The sequence below is a fragment of the Akebia trifoliata genome, chromosome 9 (assembly GCF_017979445.1).
Source record: "Akebia trifoliata isolate Shusen 1 chromosome 9, ASM1797944v1, whole genome shotgun sequence".
Lineage (NCBI taxonomy): Eukaryota > Viridiplantae > Streptophyta > Magnoliopsida > Ranunculales > Lardizabalaceae > Akebia > Akebia trifoliata.
Genome location: NC_141383.1, coordinates 831,250 through 850,172, shown reverse-complemented (window position 1 = coordinate 850,172; position 18,923 = coordinate 831,250). Strand labels below are relative to the sequence as shown.

Genomic DNA, 18,923 nt, shown 5'->3' with positions numbered 1-18,923 from the left:
CCAAACTGATCAATCATTGTTTCTAAAAACAATCAAGATCGAGAAGAGTCGTTCACTTGAGTCATCTCGGTATCTTTCATGAACAAGATGAGATCACCTTACCCGAGATTTACTTACTTCTTCTAATGTTGTTGTTGTTGATTGATTCTTTGTCTAATATTTTCTACATCGATACTTAGGGATAAAATGTCCCGTCTTGTATGAATTAATCAAAATGTCTCGTCAAGTCATCTTGGTATCATTAATAAAGTAGATGAAAAATGTCATAATTTCACCTTATGTCACTTGGTGAGCCTTAGGGCCGAGCCATGGCTACTCGGTGGACGCTTCGGTACCACTACATCTCCCCTCGAGCCACATACCGCGGCAGAGTGCCTTAGCCAAAATCCATTCAATTTCTTCCTCATGATCTTCTTCACAATTGTGTCACTTTCTGACGATGATGACGTTATATCCTTCCGATGACCTCGATCTGACACACTATTATAGCCACCACTATTAGACTCGATTAAGCTATATAATTGCCTTGAAATTTTCTCGATCTCATATCGATCAAGTAAAGAATTTTCTGAATATTCTTCCATACTATCATATGTTATCCTCGTCGCTTCAAGCTTGAATCGAGTGTCTTTAGAGGCTCTTTGTGTCCGTGTGAGATCGAATTCTCGTATTGACTTCCCCTCCGAACCCGATCCTTGCTGGTACCAGGCCCACGCCGTGGCTCTTACGATGGCAAGTTCATCATCTGGGCTTGATTTGGGCTTCTTCTTGTCCATGGATGGATAGGAGGGAGAGATGGGTAGAGAGAGATCTAAAGGCTTAGTAGATAGGGAAGTTGTTGTTCTATGATACCTCCCTCTGTTTTGTACCTTTTCTCAAAGGAAGCTTGTCTTCCTTCGCCAAGGCCGCTTCTTTTAATGTATTGCTGCCATTATAGCTTTAAGACTCGGTTTTTTTTTTTTTTGGACCGGATTATCAACCATTGAATCCGGCTCTCCCAACCCGGTTCGAAGCACTTTAAAGTTTAAACGTTTATTGAAGTGAAAAGTACTTAAAAGGTCATCTATTTTACAAAATTACCGTTCCTGCCATCTTATATTATATATAATAAAAAATTAGAGAGCTGCTATTGGCACCCCAACTTTTACTTATTACACTCCAATTCAAATTATGAAAATAAATCAATGTGTTGTGAAAGTTGGGGTGCCAATAAACACACACTCACTCACTCACTCACTCAATCACACACACACACACACACACACTCTCTCTCTCTCTCTCTCTCTCTCTCTCTCTCTCTCTTAAATATATATATTTGTTATATTTAACTTGAACCAAACTTTTGTAATGTTTGAATGGTGTGTGTTAATTTAGGGCGTGATAAGAGTAATGATAATCTAGCTATCTTAGGTGGCATACTCACAGTACTCTCTTGACGTGGGACATGCCAGAACCATAGATTATCTTTCATTAGGATAAACAACTGCACATATTTATGGGGATGTGTGGTTGTATATCTCGAAGCATAAAAGTCTATGATTCTAGCACATCTCATGCTAGGAGAGTATTGTAAGTATGCCATGTGGGGTAGTCAAATTATCAAGACTCTGTGTGATAAATAAATCCTAATCTTATGATTTTAGGGGCTTATTCATCCTCCCATGGCTTCTTTTATAACTACCTCTATTTAAACACTAATATCTATTTAAGCTTTGTTTATAAATTGATAAAAGTCTACGTTTGGATCTTTTCTCTTGAAATACGATGATCACTGATCAACTTGAAGTGTTGACATAAATTCCAACAAGTTTTTTAAACCTCACAATGACTTTAAAATCGTCAAAAATGTGATGTTTGCAAATAGATTAAACTACACAAAAATAATAGAAAACAAAAAATAATTGATGTGAACATGGTTAGGGAAGAAGAAGAACGGAATATTTTTTTTCTATTATTTTTGGAGTGTTATCATCAAAGAGTAATTTTTAAGTGATGAAGTGTGATTGATAATGGTTGGTGTGCAACTAGTCGGTCTCTTTTTTTTTTTAATTGAAAACAAGGGTATGAAAGTAAATTTAGTGCAATGTTCTCATAGTGGGTATCGATTTTGGTAAAAATAAATAAATACAAATATGAGCATATGACCCCTTAGATAAATATTTAAAAAATAAAGATCAAGGATCACTAATTTGGCAAAATATATAATTATATATTTTAATTATAATTATAATTTGGATTAATGTGTCACAATCATTTAAAATATTAAAAATCATTTCTAAATACCAATTAACAAAAAAAGAGTCATGCTGGAGTGACCTCAGGGGGGACACCTTGACGTGGTGGCGCGGGTATGTCCGTAGATGCATTTTACTCGTATCTCAGAGAAAACACATCTATTGGCATGTGTGTGCCACCACATCAAGATATACCATGCGTGTCCCCCATTGAGGTCACACTAGCATTAATCACACAAAAAACCCGACTCAGCTAAGTTTTTTTCAAAACTTGCCAAGTTTTCTAAGAACTGGGATGAATGGACTCGATTATTGGACGAGTCAATGAGGCGAGATATCCAGAATGGAAAAACTCTCCGAATCCATTAGCCAAGTCACCCGGCTTTGAATAAATTTTGTGGTGACTCAGTGATAAAACACTTTTGAACAAACTACTTGAGTTGAGTCAAAATAAAAAACCTAGCCGAGTTGCTTGTAAGTCAATATATCTCTTAAGTTTTAAATTATTTAAAAATATTATTGGGATTACTAATGGGTTGGGATCCATCGACTCCTAAGAATGACTCATGAAAAAACACATGATCTCAACCCTTTAAACACAAAAGCCAAGGGTTGAGATTTATGAGTGATAACACAAATCTCAGAGATAATTATCGTGAAGATAAATCTCAATCATTGGATTTTGCATTTAAAGGGTTTGGATCATGTGGTTTTTTTCATAAGTCATTCTTCGGAGTCAAAAGACTCATTAATAATATGGATATTTTTTTGTGAAATATATTTTTTGGAAGTATACCATGAACTCTATAATTTTAAGAGGCAACATATATAAAAAGGAAAATGTTGAAGTAACATTAAAATTGGCATTGATTCTCACATTGCAGACGTGGATGTATGTACGGAACCATAGATGCTTTTCATCGAGAAACGAGTGAAAAGCATCTATGACTATGCGTGCACTTCCACATCAGAAATGTGAGAATTGATGGCAATTTTAATGTTACTCTAGCACGACTCATATAAGAATGGTTGTCCCACCCCAACCCAATACAACATGGACTAGATTTGGCTAGATTGGGTTGGATACTCCCAACTTGGGAGTTAGTAACCTATTTGGATGAAGGAGTCAGAAGTACTTAAAACAAAAGTATTGTATAAAGGAGCTGTATAAGTATTGGGGGCTTGCCTGTGGTCAATTACTTATGGGAAATGTTCAACACCTTCCACTTTACCCTACGCTTTACCAAACATGTTTTGCCCTACATGAGTTAGAAGTTTTGGAATGGGCTGATTTTTGGTAAGGATGATCTCTACGGTTAGAAGATTCTCCTCACAAAAAATCTGCCCATTCCGAAATTTCTAACCCCATGTTTACAAGTTGAAAAATCGTGGACCATCCATTTTTTGTAAATCATTTTTTATGGGGTTAGAAGTTTTAGAATGAGCTGATTTTTGGTAAGGATGATCTCCTCACCATAGAGATCATCCTCACCAAAAATCAGCCTATTCCAAAACTTCTAACCCATGTAGGATAAAACACATAGGCTAAAGTGTAGGATAAAGCGTAGGGTGTTGAACGGGACCCATTACTTATATTCTACTCTTTTATATATAATATTTTTATGAAAGTTGTGGGTCCAACTTGACATATAAATAAGCTCAAATACTTATAGGTCGGACAAGTTTTCAGCAAAGGTTTAAGGCCCGATTAACACCGACCCAAATCCAACTAGGTCCATTGATAGCTATGAGCAACATTTGGTGAAATATTGCTAAATGATGTCTCTAAAGTGTGGACTTAAAGGTTATCATAATGGTTGTATGAAAAAAACTGTTTTATTCTATTTTGAAATATTTCAATTAAGAATGAAGTTTTCGTTAATGTTTAAGATTTTCTTGGAATGTTTCAAGAGAGATTGTATCGAACATTTTTTTTTTCCTTCATAGAAACATTGGCTCTAAACGAAAATGTTGCTCACAAATACTTAATTTACCAATGGATATGGAGGGGATTTTGTAGCATATAGTTTACGAAAAAAGTTTTATCCACACTTTTGGAAAAAATAACTCATGGATTACCAAAATTTTGTGGGTTCTACCATATATGATTAAAACAAATTTTCTTTTTCAAATCATCCATGTTTGCTTGCATGTTCTTATGAAGTTCAAAGAACTTCTAAAGCTATGTTCGGATTGAGAGAAGAGAAACTCATTAAGAAGAGAAAGGAAGAGAAGAGAAGAGACACTCAATTTCTCTCCACCATGCTTGGATTAACAAGAGAGTACTGGAGATAATTTTGGAATTTTAAAATATCTTAAAAGAGATCTAGGGGCAGAGTTGAAATTATAAAATATTATAAAAAGCTTTCTCTAAACTTCTCTCAACTAACTTTTGGAGAGAAAGATAACTCACCTATTTTTTCTCCTCTCCTCTCCAATTCTTTTCTCTTCTCTCTCCACTTAACAATCTAAACAAGAGAAATGGAGAGATACTTATTTATTTTCTCTTCTCTTCTCTCCATTTCTCTCAATCCCAACTCTATATGTAAAATACATTGGAGGAGGTTGACTTGGACTAAATCAAAGGATTAGTTTTGAATGTCATATTAAGTCTACGCTTGAAGATATTAGATTTGTGACAATGAATTTATAAATCAAATATAGACTTATTCATTAACCTCATCTTGAAAGGAAATAGTCAAATTAGATAATCTAATCACCAATTTTATTGATTTTTGTAAGTTTATCTAGGGGTGGGCAAACATTCATGAACTAGGAGGCAAAATAGTGTGCCAAGACCACATCTTAAGGAAGTAGAGGTCTTGAGTTCGGATACCCCCTTAGGGGCCAACCTCAAGGCTTTATCCCATAAATTACCTAGTCCGTGTGGGGGAGGGGACATTACACGTGTCCTTACGCTTAGTCCAGTGCTTTAAGAGGCCTGGATACCTTGATTTCAAAATATATATAGTGTACTATGTCGATGTAAAAAGGATGAGCATTAGGTCTACTAAATTGAGTATGTTACATTGATTTGGTGGAGAAATGATAAAAAAGGATTGTTATTAGATCGAATCAAATGCCTTAAATTTGATCAATTATAGTTTGAGAATTATATTTAATCGTTGTAAATGGGCAAGCTCGAGTTGCGACTGTTCTTGAATCCAACCTTAAATAGACGGGCTTTCACCCTAAATTTCTAATGGGTTTGAATTGATCAAACCCCTAACATTAAGCACACGACTTTGGGTTAAATTCGCACGTTTGAATCAGGTTGAATAAAACCTATATGATAAGACACAACGATAGACTCCCATTCCTTGGTCTCAAGATTTATACCCATAAAACAACATATCTCAAGGATAATTGTCTCTCTTCTTTTGTCTTCTCTCTTCTTCCTCTTCTAAGTAATACCCTCAATTTTATTATCTTTTTTTTTTCTAGTCCCTTTTTGGAAACACTTTTACTATATTTTTTTTCTCTTTTTCAATAATATCCATTTAAATTTATTATTTTTTCTCTTTCACCCCCTAAACTTTGAAGGTATTCACCCCTTAAACTCCGAAGGGATGCCTGTGCCGTATGGTAAACCTAATTGATTAATAAGAGAACAAGAAAGTAAAATATATTTTTATTATAGATTTTGTTTGATTGGTATCCAAATGTTTATATATTTGTCTTTTTTTTCTTTTTTTAATAATAGAATAGAGATTTGGCCTTTTGGAAAAAGCCCAATTTTGCGTCACATTCTACACTACTGTAATCTAGAGTGCAAAAGATCACCTTGTCGAGAACAACATAAAACATATCGGATCGGTTTTGGATTTAAAATAGCAGAATCCAATCGTGTACATATTGGCTTCAGAGCTAATACTTTTTTTTATTGGACCAATTTGATACTAAATATGATCCAAAATAGGCCCAAAGCCCTATTAATGTTTATTATCAGGTGATTTAAATATGCCCCTCCACATTTTGATCAATATTACAGATACCCCTTTGTGTTTTCAAACTGCACATGACCCCTTGAGGTAGGTCTTCTTTTCTTAGACTAATGTAAATGACCTAATTGCCCTCATCTTCAATTTCTACTTTTAAAATCCATTGTAAAACACTTATCTTCATCTTTACCTTCATTTTTAACCTTAAGATTCTACTTTCTTCAACTTTCAAACCTCAAGAACAAGATACAAATTTGAGAAGTAGCAGGATGAATCTCTAGATTTAAAAATCAAGAATTTCACCATGATATTTTTGAACAATAGTTTACCTTAAATTGAAAATGACAGATTTTTGGAAAAAGTCGTATTCAATCTTAATATTTTATCTCCAACCTCAAATCTCAAGAACAAGATATGATTTTTGGTGAAGTTAGACTCTGGACTTTTTAGGTAAAAAAGAAAATCAAGGATTTTCTACAAGACATTGAATGTGATGTACTAAAGACAAGATTGAATAGGATAAAAAATAATTTACCCTATAAGTTAACAACTTGAAGATGAAATATTTCCTAAGAGAAGATAAGGGCATTCAGGTCATTTTATATTATATTATTGGAAAGAACCTAGGTCAAGGGAGCAGGTCATCAGTTTGAAAAAGACAAGGGTAATGTAATCTAATATTTTGCAAAAGATGAAGGGGCTTTTCAAATTTGTTTAAAATTGTGGAGGCATTTCAAATAATCCTAATTATCTAAGGAGGTGTTATTTTATCTATCTACCTTTCAAATGCCGCAAAGGGACACAGAGACAGAGAGATACCTAAAAAACAACGAGAATGGTATTATTAGCTTTCACTCTTTCTTCTTCATCTTCTTCTCTCAATTTTCTTCTCTGCAACATTCGGTACTATTAATGGAGGAAACATCAATTACTGTCTCCGACTCTTCAGCGCCTCTGCTTCGACCGAGGCAGGAACCGACCGCCCGGTCCAACACACTCGCTCTTTTACTGAACCGGGCGTCGGGCCGTCGTGGACCGTCTACTCTGGTTCGTGAAACGGCGGCTCTTCAGCTAGAAGAGCGGCGCGCCGATTGGGGATACTCGAAGCCGGTTGTAGCCCTAGATATCGCTTGGAACCTCTCGTTCACTGTTGTCTCTATTGTTATGCTTGCTTCCACATTGAAAGAGCGACCTAATACTCCAATTAGGGTTTGGATTTGTGGTTACGCGCTTCAATGTGTGGTTCATGTGATCTTGGTTTGGTTGGAGTATCGAAAGAGGAATTCGCGGAGGAATCGAAGTATGGAAGATGGAACTCGAACTTCTGATTCGGATTTGAATGATAGTGAGGATGAGAGTGGGGATTCTGGGGGATATGGAATTGGGAATCGATCGAGGTAAGTTAATTTGACTTTGAGTGAAATTTTGTATTTCGAATTCTCAATTTTATTTCGATTGTGCCGAATATTTGAGTGATTTTGCATCAATTGTGTGGAAGAAGTTTATAATCTTCATTCCATGAAGTAATTGAATTGATTTTGATTTCAATTCATGAAGAACTTTATAATATTTGAATGATGGTAGACTTGACTTCTCAATTGTTCCTCAAAACCTAATTCCTAACTACAATTGGTATACCAAAAAAAAAACTACAATTGGTATACAGAGATATGCTTTGATCACTTGGAATTTTGCGAACGACTTAATGGATTCCTTGGCTTGAAGTAGTTAAATTGATCTTTGAGCATTTGTTATAGATGTAATCATAGAAGAACCAATAAGATACAAAATAATTCAATGAGGATAATGAGGTCTTATTTGAAACAAAACTCCTCTAAAAACAAATCATTACAATAATACATAGGAGCTTTGATGTCAATGGTAGTGTCGTGAAGCTCCTTTTTCTTGCCATTGAATATTGATACAAGACCATACAACTAACCTAGAATGACGAGTTTGAATCTGAATTAATTACAAAGAACAAGGAAAATCATAAAAGAAGCTAATTTTACCATAAATTAAGGAGAAAATCTAATAAGTAATTAAGAAATAATTCTAGGTTAAGTATAGTCCTACATGGTTAATCCCTAAAGTATGAAAAGAGAAGTTAGAATGATCATTAAATAATTCCATAGCTCAGGAGAACAAATTCACAATCCAATAGCCTACTTGAATTCTCTTGATCCTTTCAATGATTTCAAGAATTAGTTTAAGCCCAAAAGGTTTATTATTGGCTATTGCAAAGGTTCAGCAATCCCAATTGGCCAAATATTGAAGGAATATATGCAGAATTTGCAATAGGGGCATGATTTAAACATTTGAAAACGAATCCAACAATAATATCTTCAACAAAAAGGATGTAATCGGCTTAATGGGAAGGGTTTGGAGTATTTAGGTTAGGTTATATGGGTCTGTATTAACAACAAGGTATCGCTCAAGAAAATAGGGATAGTAGGGCTAGGTGATGGATTAAACAATGTTTATAAGGACTGCATTTTGTCCAGAAGGGTTTAGGATAGGAATATAGGGTCGGTTAGGATAATATAAGTTGCAGGAATGGTATGACTGTAGCACTATTGCAGTAGAACTAATTTTTCTCGCTGCAAGAGTTCTTGCGTAGTTCAGTTGGATTTTAAGGCATCAATGGGGCTTGGCTGGGTTGATTTGAAGGGCTGATAGTTCTTGGGGCTGAAACTTTGGTGTGGGTGGCGTTATTTTGCAATAAGAAAGGGGCAATTGGTTTAAAAGATGGGGGTTGCTATTTGGCTGCACAATCTGGGCAGCAGGAACAGTTCATCCAGGGTGTGTGTAGTTCAAGAAAGATGAAAAAAAAAAAAATGAAAAAAACTTGGAGAATGAGAAGGTTAAGATGGATAATTATTACTTTGAAGAAGTTGATAGAGGAGTTGTACATTACCTTGGAATCACACCAAGATGTCCTCACACCGCACCAATCATTGGAAAAGAGAAACTCAAAAAATTTCTCTAGAAAATAAGCATTCATTGATTTCAGCCCACATATTTTGTTCAATGTTGTCTCCCGCTTAAACCCTAATTAAAATCCTATAAGACACAAACAAACCTGGAATAGAAACAATCTAAAAGGAAGCCCATCATGGGACTCCTCTTTATCCAATCTTGGGGCTCTATTGAAGGGCTAACAACATATATAATAAAATTAAACATGCCCCCCCCCCCCCCCCCCAACAACCAACCAACCAACTTAAGAACGTGAACCATTCTAATAACTAAATAAAATAAAGCATAAACACCCTAAAAACTAGCCTCTACTGTCCCCATCTCTCTCTCTCTCTCTCTCTCTCTTTTCTAAATACTTTCTTTGAGCATTTGGAATCCACTTTTGTAACCTTTGGTTATCATTATTATAGTTTCCCATAAAAAAAAATGAAGGCAAAAAAATAGAAGAAAAGGTAAAAAATTCTTAGCTAGCCATACATTTTTTTTTGTTATTTAGAAAAATTACAAATGGTTCTTTATAGTAGTATATATGATGAGGTGCTAGTGTGTGTTCACTCTTGTTTTGTCATTCGTTAAAAGCTTATGTATAGTGACATTTGTAAGGCATAGTTTCATTTCTTAGACTACCAGATATGTAAGTTATCTATTTACCTTTTTTTTTCCGAAGTTAAATTTTGTTGTAGTACTATGTGGTTTTTAGTGTGTTTTCACATTAAATTTTTTTTTTTTTCCGTAGATTATCAGCACATTAATCCTATTGTTTTCACGATCTTACTTCTCATCATTGAGGGACCAAACATAGTTTGATACCGACTTTTAAACCATGCTATCCATTGCGTCAAGTAATTGACCTTTTTTGCTATATTACTTTATTATGGTAGTTAATGATTTATATTATCCTATACTGTTTCCGAGTGGTTCTGACTTAAGTTGTGATGATTGGTTCAGTATTGCAAAGCGTAGTGAAACTATTAATACAATGGCATCCTTCCTTTGGTGGATAGTTGGATTCTATTGGGTAGTCTCTGGTGGGGAAATCCTGTTGCATAGAGCTCCACGTTTGTACTGGTATGGTTAACTTATATATTCTTTAGAAATGTCAGTTGATTCATATGGTTTGAGATGAGTGAAATTCATTACTCTGCTGGCATTTAACTTCCCATTTAAAAATTCTTGGATTTGGGCTACTTTCCATCCTAATATACTTTCTTTATATGTTTTTTGAATTAATCAAATGCTTGAATCTTTTCTAAAACTGGATAAAATCCTCAATTTCAAAGTGGCGTAGTAATTTGTTGAGTTGGCCTATTGTATCGGATTTCCGAAGATGAACAATGTCTCTTTTGATCCGTTAGGAATGTCATTGATATTTCAAAGACTCAGTGCTGCCACTGTTCTTTGATGTCATATATGAGTAAAATAACATTTTTTATTTTATGGATGGTGAAATATTATCCATGTTTTGAAGAGAAAAAATATATTGTTAAAATTGTCCAAATAAATACACAAAAAATGTATTCACTTCCCAATTTTACTGATCCTTGGTTATGACTTGATTTTTTTCCCCCAGAATAACATAATACCTCAGTTTCCTAGAAGGATTGGCAGAAATTTTGTTTGTTTCTTAATTCCAATTAAAGCACAAGGATTTAAGTGCTCACCTAGGCTAGGCATAAAATCAATGTTCCATGTGCAATCCTTATATGTACACATATCATTGTCATTGATGTCTTATCCCAAAGATTTGGGTTCAGATGAACGAATCATGTTTTTTCCATTAAATTCTGGTCAGAGCCACATTTTCTGTTATTCAAAGCTTATTAATAGCCACTTACATGTTCAAACCATCACGATCATCTTTATTTTATTTTATTTGAGCTACTCGTACATTTTCTCAAATGCGTTCATTTCTGTCTTTCTTCTCGTCCATTTCAATATCCTCATCTCTACTAGGCTGAATCTATTAACATGATGCTTCTCAACCGCCCAACATTGAGCTCCATAAAGCAAAGCTAGTCTTCCGTCATCTTGGAAAATTTTCCTTTTAATTTGATTAGAATTGGCCAGTCACGTAGAATTCCAGAAATGCACCTCCGTTTTAACCACCCAACTCTGATTTTGTGGGCAACATCTTTCTCTCTCTCTCCATCCTTATGTATAATAGACCTGAGATAATGAAAATTGTTGCTTTGAGGATATTTTCAGATCCTCAGTCTATTGGACATTCCAATTCATGGTTGTTTGTACTGAACTTACACCACACATGCGATCTTTGTTTTACTTGTTTTGAAGCCCTTGAACCAATACAGATACATAGAAATATACTCGGAAAAAAAAAAAAACTTTTTTTTTATGGGTAAACTAGACTTGATTCCATGACCTCAAAGTTGTTTTGCAATGTGTCAAACCAACTGAGCTATAGGTCTAAGCCTGACTCGAAGAAAAAAAACTTGTATTCTTCTTCTCCACCTATGCCCTCCCTTCTCCCCATTTCTCTCTTCCCCGCTTTTCATTGTTATTGTTGATATTATTATTGCTGTACTACGTTGCTTCCTCTCTATTTCTTTATTTTTTGTAGACTTCACTACCTGTGAAGACTGTAGACATGGCCGATCAATTTGAGTCATTTTCAATTTTCTGATTTTTTTATATTTGAAAGTATTAAGATTTACATTTATAAACATTTGTCAAAACATAGAAGATTAGGTTGTAAACATTGGTATTTAAAGTCGATACTTTTGAAAGTTCTGCACTTTTCAAATTAATTAATAAATAAATTTCTTTTGTAAGATTATTTGTTAATTAACTTATATATATTCAAATAAATTATTATTGCCTGGGTGGATTGGCCCCTCAAGGTCACCTAGGTGTTAATTCTCTTGATTTTGTTCTTTTTGGCGGGTCTCCTTGACCTCCTTAGTCCATCATATCCTTTTCTCAAATAACGAAATTTATACTTTGGTAACCTAATTTCCACTGATTTCCAAGAAGCAGAGAACAATTTATGCTTACATTTGTCGCTAACACTGCTTGTCGCACAAATCCTTTTTAGTTCCCAACTAATGATAAATCTGTTTATCTTTTAACACAATACAGTGCAACAAATTTTGAGTCTCAGTGTAGCTCTTTCATAACAAATTTGTGCAGGTTGGCTGTAATATTTCTGGCATTCGATGTATTCTTTGCCATCTTTTGTGTTGCTTTGGCATGTATGATTGGGGTTGCTCTCTGCTGCTGCTTGCCCTGCATTATTGCAATTCTTTATGCCGTAGCAGGCCAGGTATGAAAGAAAAAAATGTCCATTTATGGATTTCACCCCCTACTAAGGGTCCTTCGGCTCACCTTGTGACATCAAAAAACATGATCCGATGCTTCAGGGTTGTAGAGGACAAAATTCTATGAATTTTGAAAAAAAAAAGTTATTTTTCTCTGTCAGGTTTTCAATTTTGGAGTTAGGTTGAAGTTTAGAGGGCTGTGGTGTTGGATTGCTAATGTGGTAATCCATTTGAGCAAAACAACCCTTAGTAAGGCTTAAAATCTTTACTAAGTTAGTAAGGAAATTTTTTCTCTTTATAATATAAACAGGGCATCTGTGGGGTTTTGTAACAGCTAACCTTTACCCCATTCCTGTCCTGAATAAACAGGAAGGTGCAACAGAATCAGATCTCAGCGTCCTTCCGAAATACAGATACCAAATCAGTGGCAATCAGGAAAAGTCTAGTGCAGGGGCAGGGTCAATGATTCCCATAACAATGGGCAGTGGAGACTTGGCTGGTGAACGTGTTCTTTTACCGGAGGATGCGGTAATTTTCTTCTATCACAGGGAGTGAAATCTGTTTTTTCTTTTGTTAACTTCCATTATTCAATTAGTTCACATATTTTCCCTCAAAGAAAGTTACGTTAGTAGTAAGATACAGGTTATAGGGTGCGGTAATTTTTTACCGGAGGATGCGGTAATTTTTCTTCTATCACAGGAGTGAAATCTGTTCTTTCTTTTGTTAACTTCCATTATTTAATTAGTTCACATATTTTCCCTCAAAGAAAGTTACGTTAGTAGTAAGATGCAGGTTATAGGCATGAAATGGGAACTATTCACATGGTCAATTCATATGGAAGGTTGAATTGGCTACACCAACCTTCCTTGTGGAAAGGAAAACCTACATTGGTCTCATGCTCCAAAATACCTTTTCATCATCATTATCAAATCCTATTTGAATTTTCAAACAATATGTGGTGAGTTGCATAGATGTTTCGCCATTCATTTCTATCTAGAGCAATTTTTCTGTTGGAGCATGCGTTTTAAAAGCTCTTCTTTCTATCTCAAGTCTTGTCTCGTTAGTACTTCAATTAGTAAGAAAGCCTTCATATTCAGTGTGCCATCATTATACTTTGTGGCAAGGTTTAAAATGTCGTATCGATTGAATATTTTGGTCAATGAAAAAACTGATACGGTATTGACCGATACATTCAATACAATCTGATACATTCAATATTTTGGGGTCATTATATTGTATCGGTCTTGGGCTGAAATTGATGCGTATCGGCCAATACATTCTGATACTTTAAACCTTGCGTTGTATTACATTCAAGAGGTGATTGATTAATGAATAACCTATTAAAATCAAGTCAATCAACAAAGCAACAAGCCAACAACTAACTATAGCTCATTGCTCATAATCCATAAAACCAATCTACCTTCGTAGTAATACACTCCTTAATTCCACACAACCATAGACTGGAGTGGAATGTGATCTAGATTCTAAGATCCAGAAGTTACCACAACATCTTTCGTGCCCTTATTACTTGTGAAATCACTCAGTAAGACATTGTGGTAGAATTCCTTTATCATCATAGTGTTATCTCTCTATATCATTCCATTTTCCCTCTTCATCCACAAACGGCATTGGTGCCTTTCCTTTATGTAGTTAAGATAACAATAAAAATAATTATTATGAAAATGAATTGAATAAATATTTATAACCTTACTACAACAGTGGCATTGGATGTGCACATATGACCCTTGTTAGTAATCTCCCATTTAATTCTTGAAAATTTGCGAATTTTTTGTTTTTTTCAATGAAAGTATTATTCTCTGGAGGATTGAATTATTTTGAATAATTCACGAATGTTAAGTTAAAAAAGAATAAAACACGTTTTATTTTATACAAATTTTATGACTTTTACGAATTTTTAGAAACTCGGTAAAAAAATGCTATTGTAACTAGTTGTATGTTGTAAATTGTAAACTTTTAAGTTGTGACATGTAACACAAGTCAACTTTGAAGCGGCCAAATTTTGGAGGAATTCATTTTTTTAGGTTACAAATGTCTCTTTTATCTTTAAAAAAAAATGATGACATGGCCCTCTACATTTATTTGAGATTATACCATAATTTTTCAAATTGATGATTTATCCCTTAACTTTGGTCTTCTTTTATAAACCAATGGAACAATAACCTCAATGCCTTCATGATCACCACCATCATCATTACCATCACCACTATATCATCACCTTCACCATTAACATCACCAATTTCATCATCACCATCACTATCATATTACCAAATTTTTGGTTTTTGAATTTTTGAAATGAGATAGATGATACACGTATAAAGCATATGCTGCATATTTTCCATTTATCAAATTTTACCGAATTTTAAACCGGTTTTTTATGATCCAAAATCGAAAATAACTCGAATTTTTCACGTACCGAATTTTTGCCGCATTCCGAATTGCTAACATGGCATATGACTTCCCAACCCTACATTATGTTTTCCAACCTGAATTGCATGCTTCCATGTGGGCTGTTTCCTTTTTCCTCCACTTCTTTGTTGTCTACTTGTTCCTTTTTTCATTTAATAACAGATACCAATAAAAAATAAATGAAGAATAAAGTGAAGATAATGAAACAAAAAAGATTTTGAAAATTTATGCAAAGAAAAAGAAATATGAGTATGACTTCTGCAAATGGTTCCCTCAACCAAATTAAACATTGGTTTATAATACGTGTTTGGACTAAATTTGTTGCAACAAATGTATAGAAAGTGGGGAAACTAAAATCAGATAAGAAATGAGGGGCATTCACAAAATTTGTCAAATTTGGAAAACTAAGGAAGAAAAGGTTAAGATAGTCTAGGGTTTAGGCAATTTCTCTAAATACGTTTTTTGTTTTTGTTTTTTTTTTTTTTGAGTTTGACTGCCTATCATTGTGTATGGCAACCAAGAACCAACTTCAGGAGTGACTATTGAGTACGGCTTTGATGATGATGATGACCTAACTAGGTTAGATGCACCTTTTTGTGTTATCTGAGAGATATTTCAATCAATGGATTTTTGTTCCAACTTGCTATGTTGGTGAAGTTTGAGTGGCAATACCATAGACCTGGGGATTGAAACCCCATCTTCACTCTTTTGCCTATAAAAAAAAACTATATTTTTTCTCGGGAAGGAGAAGGATTCTTTGTACTTATCTCTTTTGCCATCTGCTGGGGAACTTGGAAGGAGAGGAATAGGAGTCTTCCAAGGGTTGGAGATTGATTTCTAGGGTTTGATTTTGCAAATACTAGGGTTTCTCTATTATTGGTGCAAATTAACTCCTGAGTTTAAAGGAGTAGTCTTTGAGGAATTTGTATTTAGATTGGGAGTCTTTGTGTGCAATGTAAGGTGTCCGTTGTATGTTCTTGTTTGTAGGTTGGTTATCTCAACCACCTTTTGATCTACTATTAATACATAACTTTTAACTTATTAAAAAAGAAATTAAATTCTTTCTCTACTTAAGATTTTTTGTTGTGACCTTATTTCATGTTAGAGTTTGATTCTCTATCATTTCCTACTGGTTTCTTGCAACCGAACTCATTAAATATGATGAATTTCATGTTTGTTAGCTTTTTAAAGTGCTTAACTTTGACATGTTATTTGGTTTACAAGTTTGAATCATGCTTGTGATGCATTGATGATAGAATAGATCAGGTGTTTGATTCAAAAATATCACTTTATATTGTGAATCATAACAAACGATGAGCTAACACGCTTATTTTATTTGTTTCGTTTTTTTACCCGGATGCGTAAAGCTGGACTTGAATTCACGACCTCAAAATTGGATTGCTATATGTCAACCAATTAAGCTATGGATTCAATCTCTTTTATTCTTTTCTTTCTAACCTCAAAATTGGATTGCTATATGTCAACCAATTAAGCAATGGGTTCAATCTGTTTTATTCATTTCTTTCTATATCTATGATGGTCCATTTTTTTATTATTTAGAATTTATAGTTTATTTTTTTTATTTATTTTAATTGAGGCGTACACCTGGCCTCATTAAGAGGATCCTCCCTGAGTATGCCTCCCTGAGTATGCCTCATGACTTCTTAAACCTTGCACCTAACTTTGAAGCAAGCACTAATCCTTTATGGTCTTTCCTATCCTTCCATCTTCTTTTGACTCATCTCTTTGCTACAAATGATACAAAAATTTTGGTTCTTGATTGTCCAACATTCTACTTTATAAAGCATAATTGGTTTTTTGCTATCTCATGACAATGTTTTTTATTTGTGTTATTTCCCTTATTTTGATTAGTATGCTTCAGTCTACTTTTTTTTTTGCTTGGTAGTCACATAGTACTTTGGAAGCACATATCTATTTTAATTGACTAGGTCTAATTTTATTGGCAACATCATCCTCAATTTCTCCATCTTTAAGGACGATTGAACATATTGTGATGTCTAGTAACTTTTGGCTTCACAAAGACTTTTAAAATAGAAACCTTGTTTCTCCGAAAATCTTTGACCACTTACACTACAAAACTTTAATCATAAGAACTCAAGGTAGTATCCTCTTTTTTCTGTCAAAGACTTTGATTTCCTTCTTCAGGTTCGTATAACATTAAAATGATACCTATAGGTTAGTTTTAATGGAACAATAGATGATTCACACAGACTTTTAAAATAGAAACCTTGTAACTCTGAAAATCTTTGACCACTTACACTACAAAACTTTAATCATAAGAAATCGAGGTAGAATCCTCTTTTTTTTCAGTCAAAGACTTTGATTTCCTTCTTCAGGTTCGTATAACATTAAAATGAGACCTATAGGTTAGTTTTAATGGAACAATAGATGATGCACTTGGAGTGGAAATTGACTGTACTCTTTTTGTCGTTAATCAAACTGACTGTACTAGCTTAAGAAAGCTAAGTTCAAAGCAGATCTTGGGGGTTCGATACCAGCCCCACAATTTCTTGTCTCTGTTAGATGGGGAAGTAGTCACATTTTGGATACACTAAGGAAGGTTATCTACCAAGTCAATCTCCCAATCATTTAGATTTCTCCCAAAACAAAATTTTTAGGCGATGTTCTCTCTTTCCTAGATAATGAAATTTTAGAAAGGCTCATCTTTTTCTTTCCCCATTAGAAGAGGTATAGCAAAACAAGAATGACTTCTTTGATGGGAGAAATTCCTAAAACTAATTATATTATTACCTCTCCCAACCCTAAACATAATACCTTAAAAAAACAATCAGGATCACTTTGGATATTGAGATTGACTTTCCAAACACTACAGCTTTACAAAAGATCAATACTAACATTATCCTAACATAGATTCCTAAGATACTATTTTATGACAACTCTCCTCCAAATACTCAGATTCTCATCACTCACCTCTGCAACATTTCGCAGGAAGATCTCATATTAATATTATATTATATATAGGGGAATGCTAACGTCTAAGACCTCATGGGGACGTTAGTGTTTTCCACCACATTCCCTTTCCAATAATACCTATACCCATTTTGTTTTTTAGTGAAAAAGACAAGGGTCTGTTGGTTTTTTGTATAATAAATACTTGTTTATATAATAAATGTTTAGGGCATTTTAATCCTTGGATTTAAATGTCTTGCAAAGGGCATTTGTTGTTCCCTCTCTCTCTCTCTCTTACACACACACATGTACACACACAAAAAAAAAAGGTAACAGGGAGCTTTGTTTTGTTCTCAACTAACTTCTCTTTTGTTGGTTTAGGAATGTTGTATCTGTCTGAGCTCCTATGAGGACGGTGCAGAGCTCCATGCCCTTTCATGCAGTCATCACTTCCATGCACCATGCATTGTAAAATGGCTTAAAATTAACGCATCTTGCCCTCTCTGCAAGTACAATATTCTCAAGGGAAACATTGAATAGGTTTGAAGACGGACAAAAAAAGAAGAAAATAGTCGCCTCAAATCAGTTGTCCACTCCACGTGCAGTGTGTATATTAAAGAAAAAACTCAGTTACAACAGTGTTTGGACAATTGGGCATTTTCAGCTCTGTTGGATGTGCTGTGTGAGACTCTGAAGGGATTCATGAAGGAGCGATCTACTTGCAGGTTTACTTATTTGTTTTATTTCATGAATCTGTAGAGTAATACATGTTTTTTGTTTTGTATTTTCATAGTATGGGCTATTCTGCTTAGTATCGTTGGACGGATGTATATGATGGTGTGTTGCCTTGTATGTGATTTTTGTTTGATGCAATATTTTAAAACTCGAAAACTCAACCCGACTCAATCTTAATCAAGATTGCTGATTTTGTAACTCAACCTGACAGCGTAACTCAAAAACTCACTGACGTAACAGGTTTAATAACCTTAGATTTTTTCCCTTGGGATACACAACTGCACATGTTTTATAGGGATGTGCAGTTGTGTATCCCAAGGGAAAGATCTATGGTCCTTGCAGGGTACACGGCAGTTCAGTTGTTGAGTGGGTTGAGTTACAAAATCACTACACATGTTTTA

At 34.4% G+C, this 18,923-nt stretch overlaps 2 protein-coding genes across 3 annotated transcripts; one reads left to right on the top strand and one right to left on the bottom strand.

The window, feature by feature from the left end:
• Nucleotides 1-281: 281 nt before the first annotated feature.
• On the bottom strand, nucleotides 282-776 carry LOC147393977 (uncharacterized). The gene has a single exon (XM_086454517.1). It carries the CDS (start codon nucleotides 774-776, stop codon nucleotides 282-284), a length of 495 nt encoding a protein of 164 aa, XP_086310643.1.
• A 6,194-nt stretch (nucleotides 777-6,970) lies between these two features.
• Nucleotides 6,971-18,683, top strand: LOC147393976 (Zinc finger, C3HC4 type (RING finger) family protein). 2 transcript variants are annotated; one of them, XM_086454211.1, is made up of 5 exons: nucleotides 6,974-7,572; nucleotides 10,103-10,222; nucleotides 12,302-12,434; nucleotides 12,799-12,957; nucleotides 18,169-18,683. In XM_086454211.1, the coding sequence occupies exons 1-5, from the start codon at nucleotides 7,088-7,090 to the stop codon at nucleotides 18,325-18,327; spliced, it is 1,056 nt and encodes a 351-aa protein (XP_086310337.1). In that variant the 5' UTR covers nucleotides 6,974-7,087; the 3' UTR covers nucleotides 18,328-18,683. The 2 variants fall into 2 exon arrangements, with proteins under 2 accessions (XP_086310338.1, XP_086310337.1); XM_086454212.1 differs by lacking the exons at nucleotides 12,799-12,957; nucleotides 18,169-18,683 and having other exon boundaries at nucleotides 6,971-7,572; nucleotides 12,302-12,440.
• Nucleotides 18,684-18,923: the final 240 nt, after the last annotated feature.

What these genes read in the sequence shown, in the direction of transcription:
- LOC147393977 (XM_086454517.1), bottom strand. Translation starts at nt 776, where the DNA reads ATGGACAAGAAGAAGCCCAAATCAAGCCCAGATGATGAACTTGCCATC.
- LOC147393976 (XM_086454211.1), top strand. Translation starts at nt 7,088, where the DNA reads ATGGAGGAAACATCAATTACTGTCTCCGACTCTTCAGCGCCTCTGCTT. An exon ending in GGAATTGGGAATCGATCGAG is followed by an intron (nt 7,573 to 10,102) that starts GTAAGTTAATTT and finishes TGATTGGTTCAG; the next exon opens with TATTGCAAAGCGTAGTGAAA. An exon ending in TTCTTTTACCGGAGGATGCG is followed by an intron (nt 12,958 to 18,168) that starts GTAATTTTCTTC and finishes TTGTTGGTTTAG; the next exon opens with GAATGTTGTATCTGTCTGAG.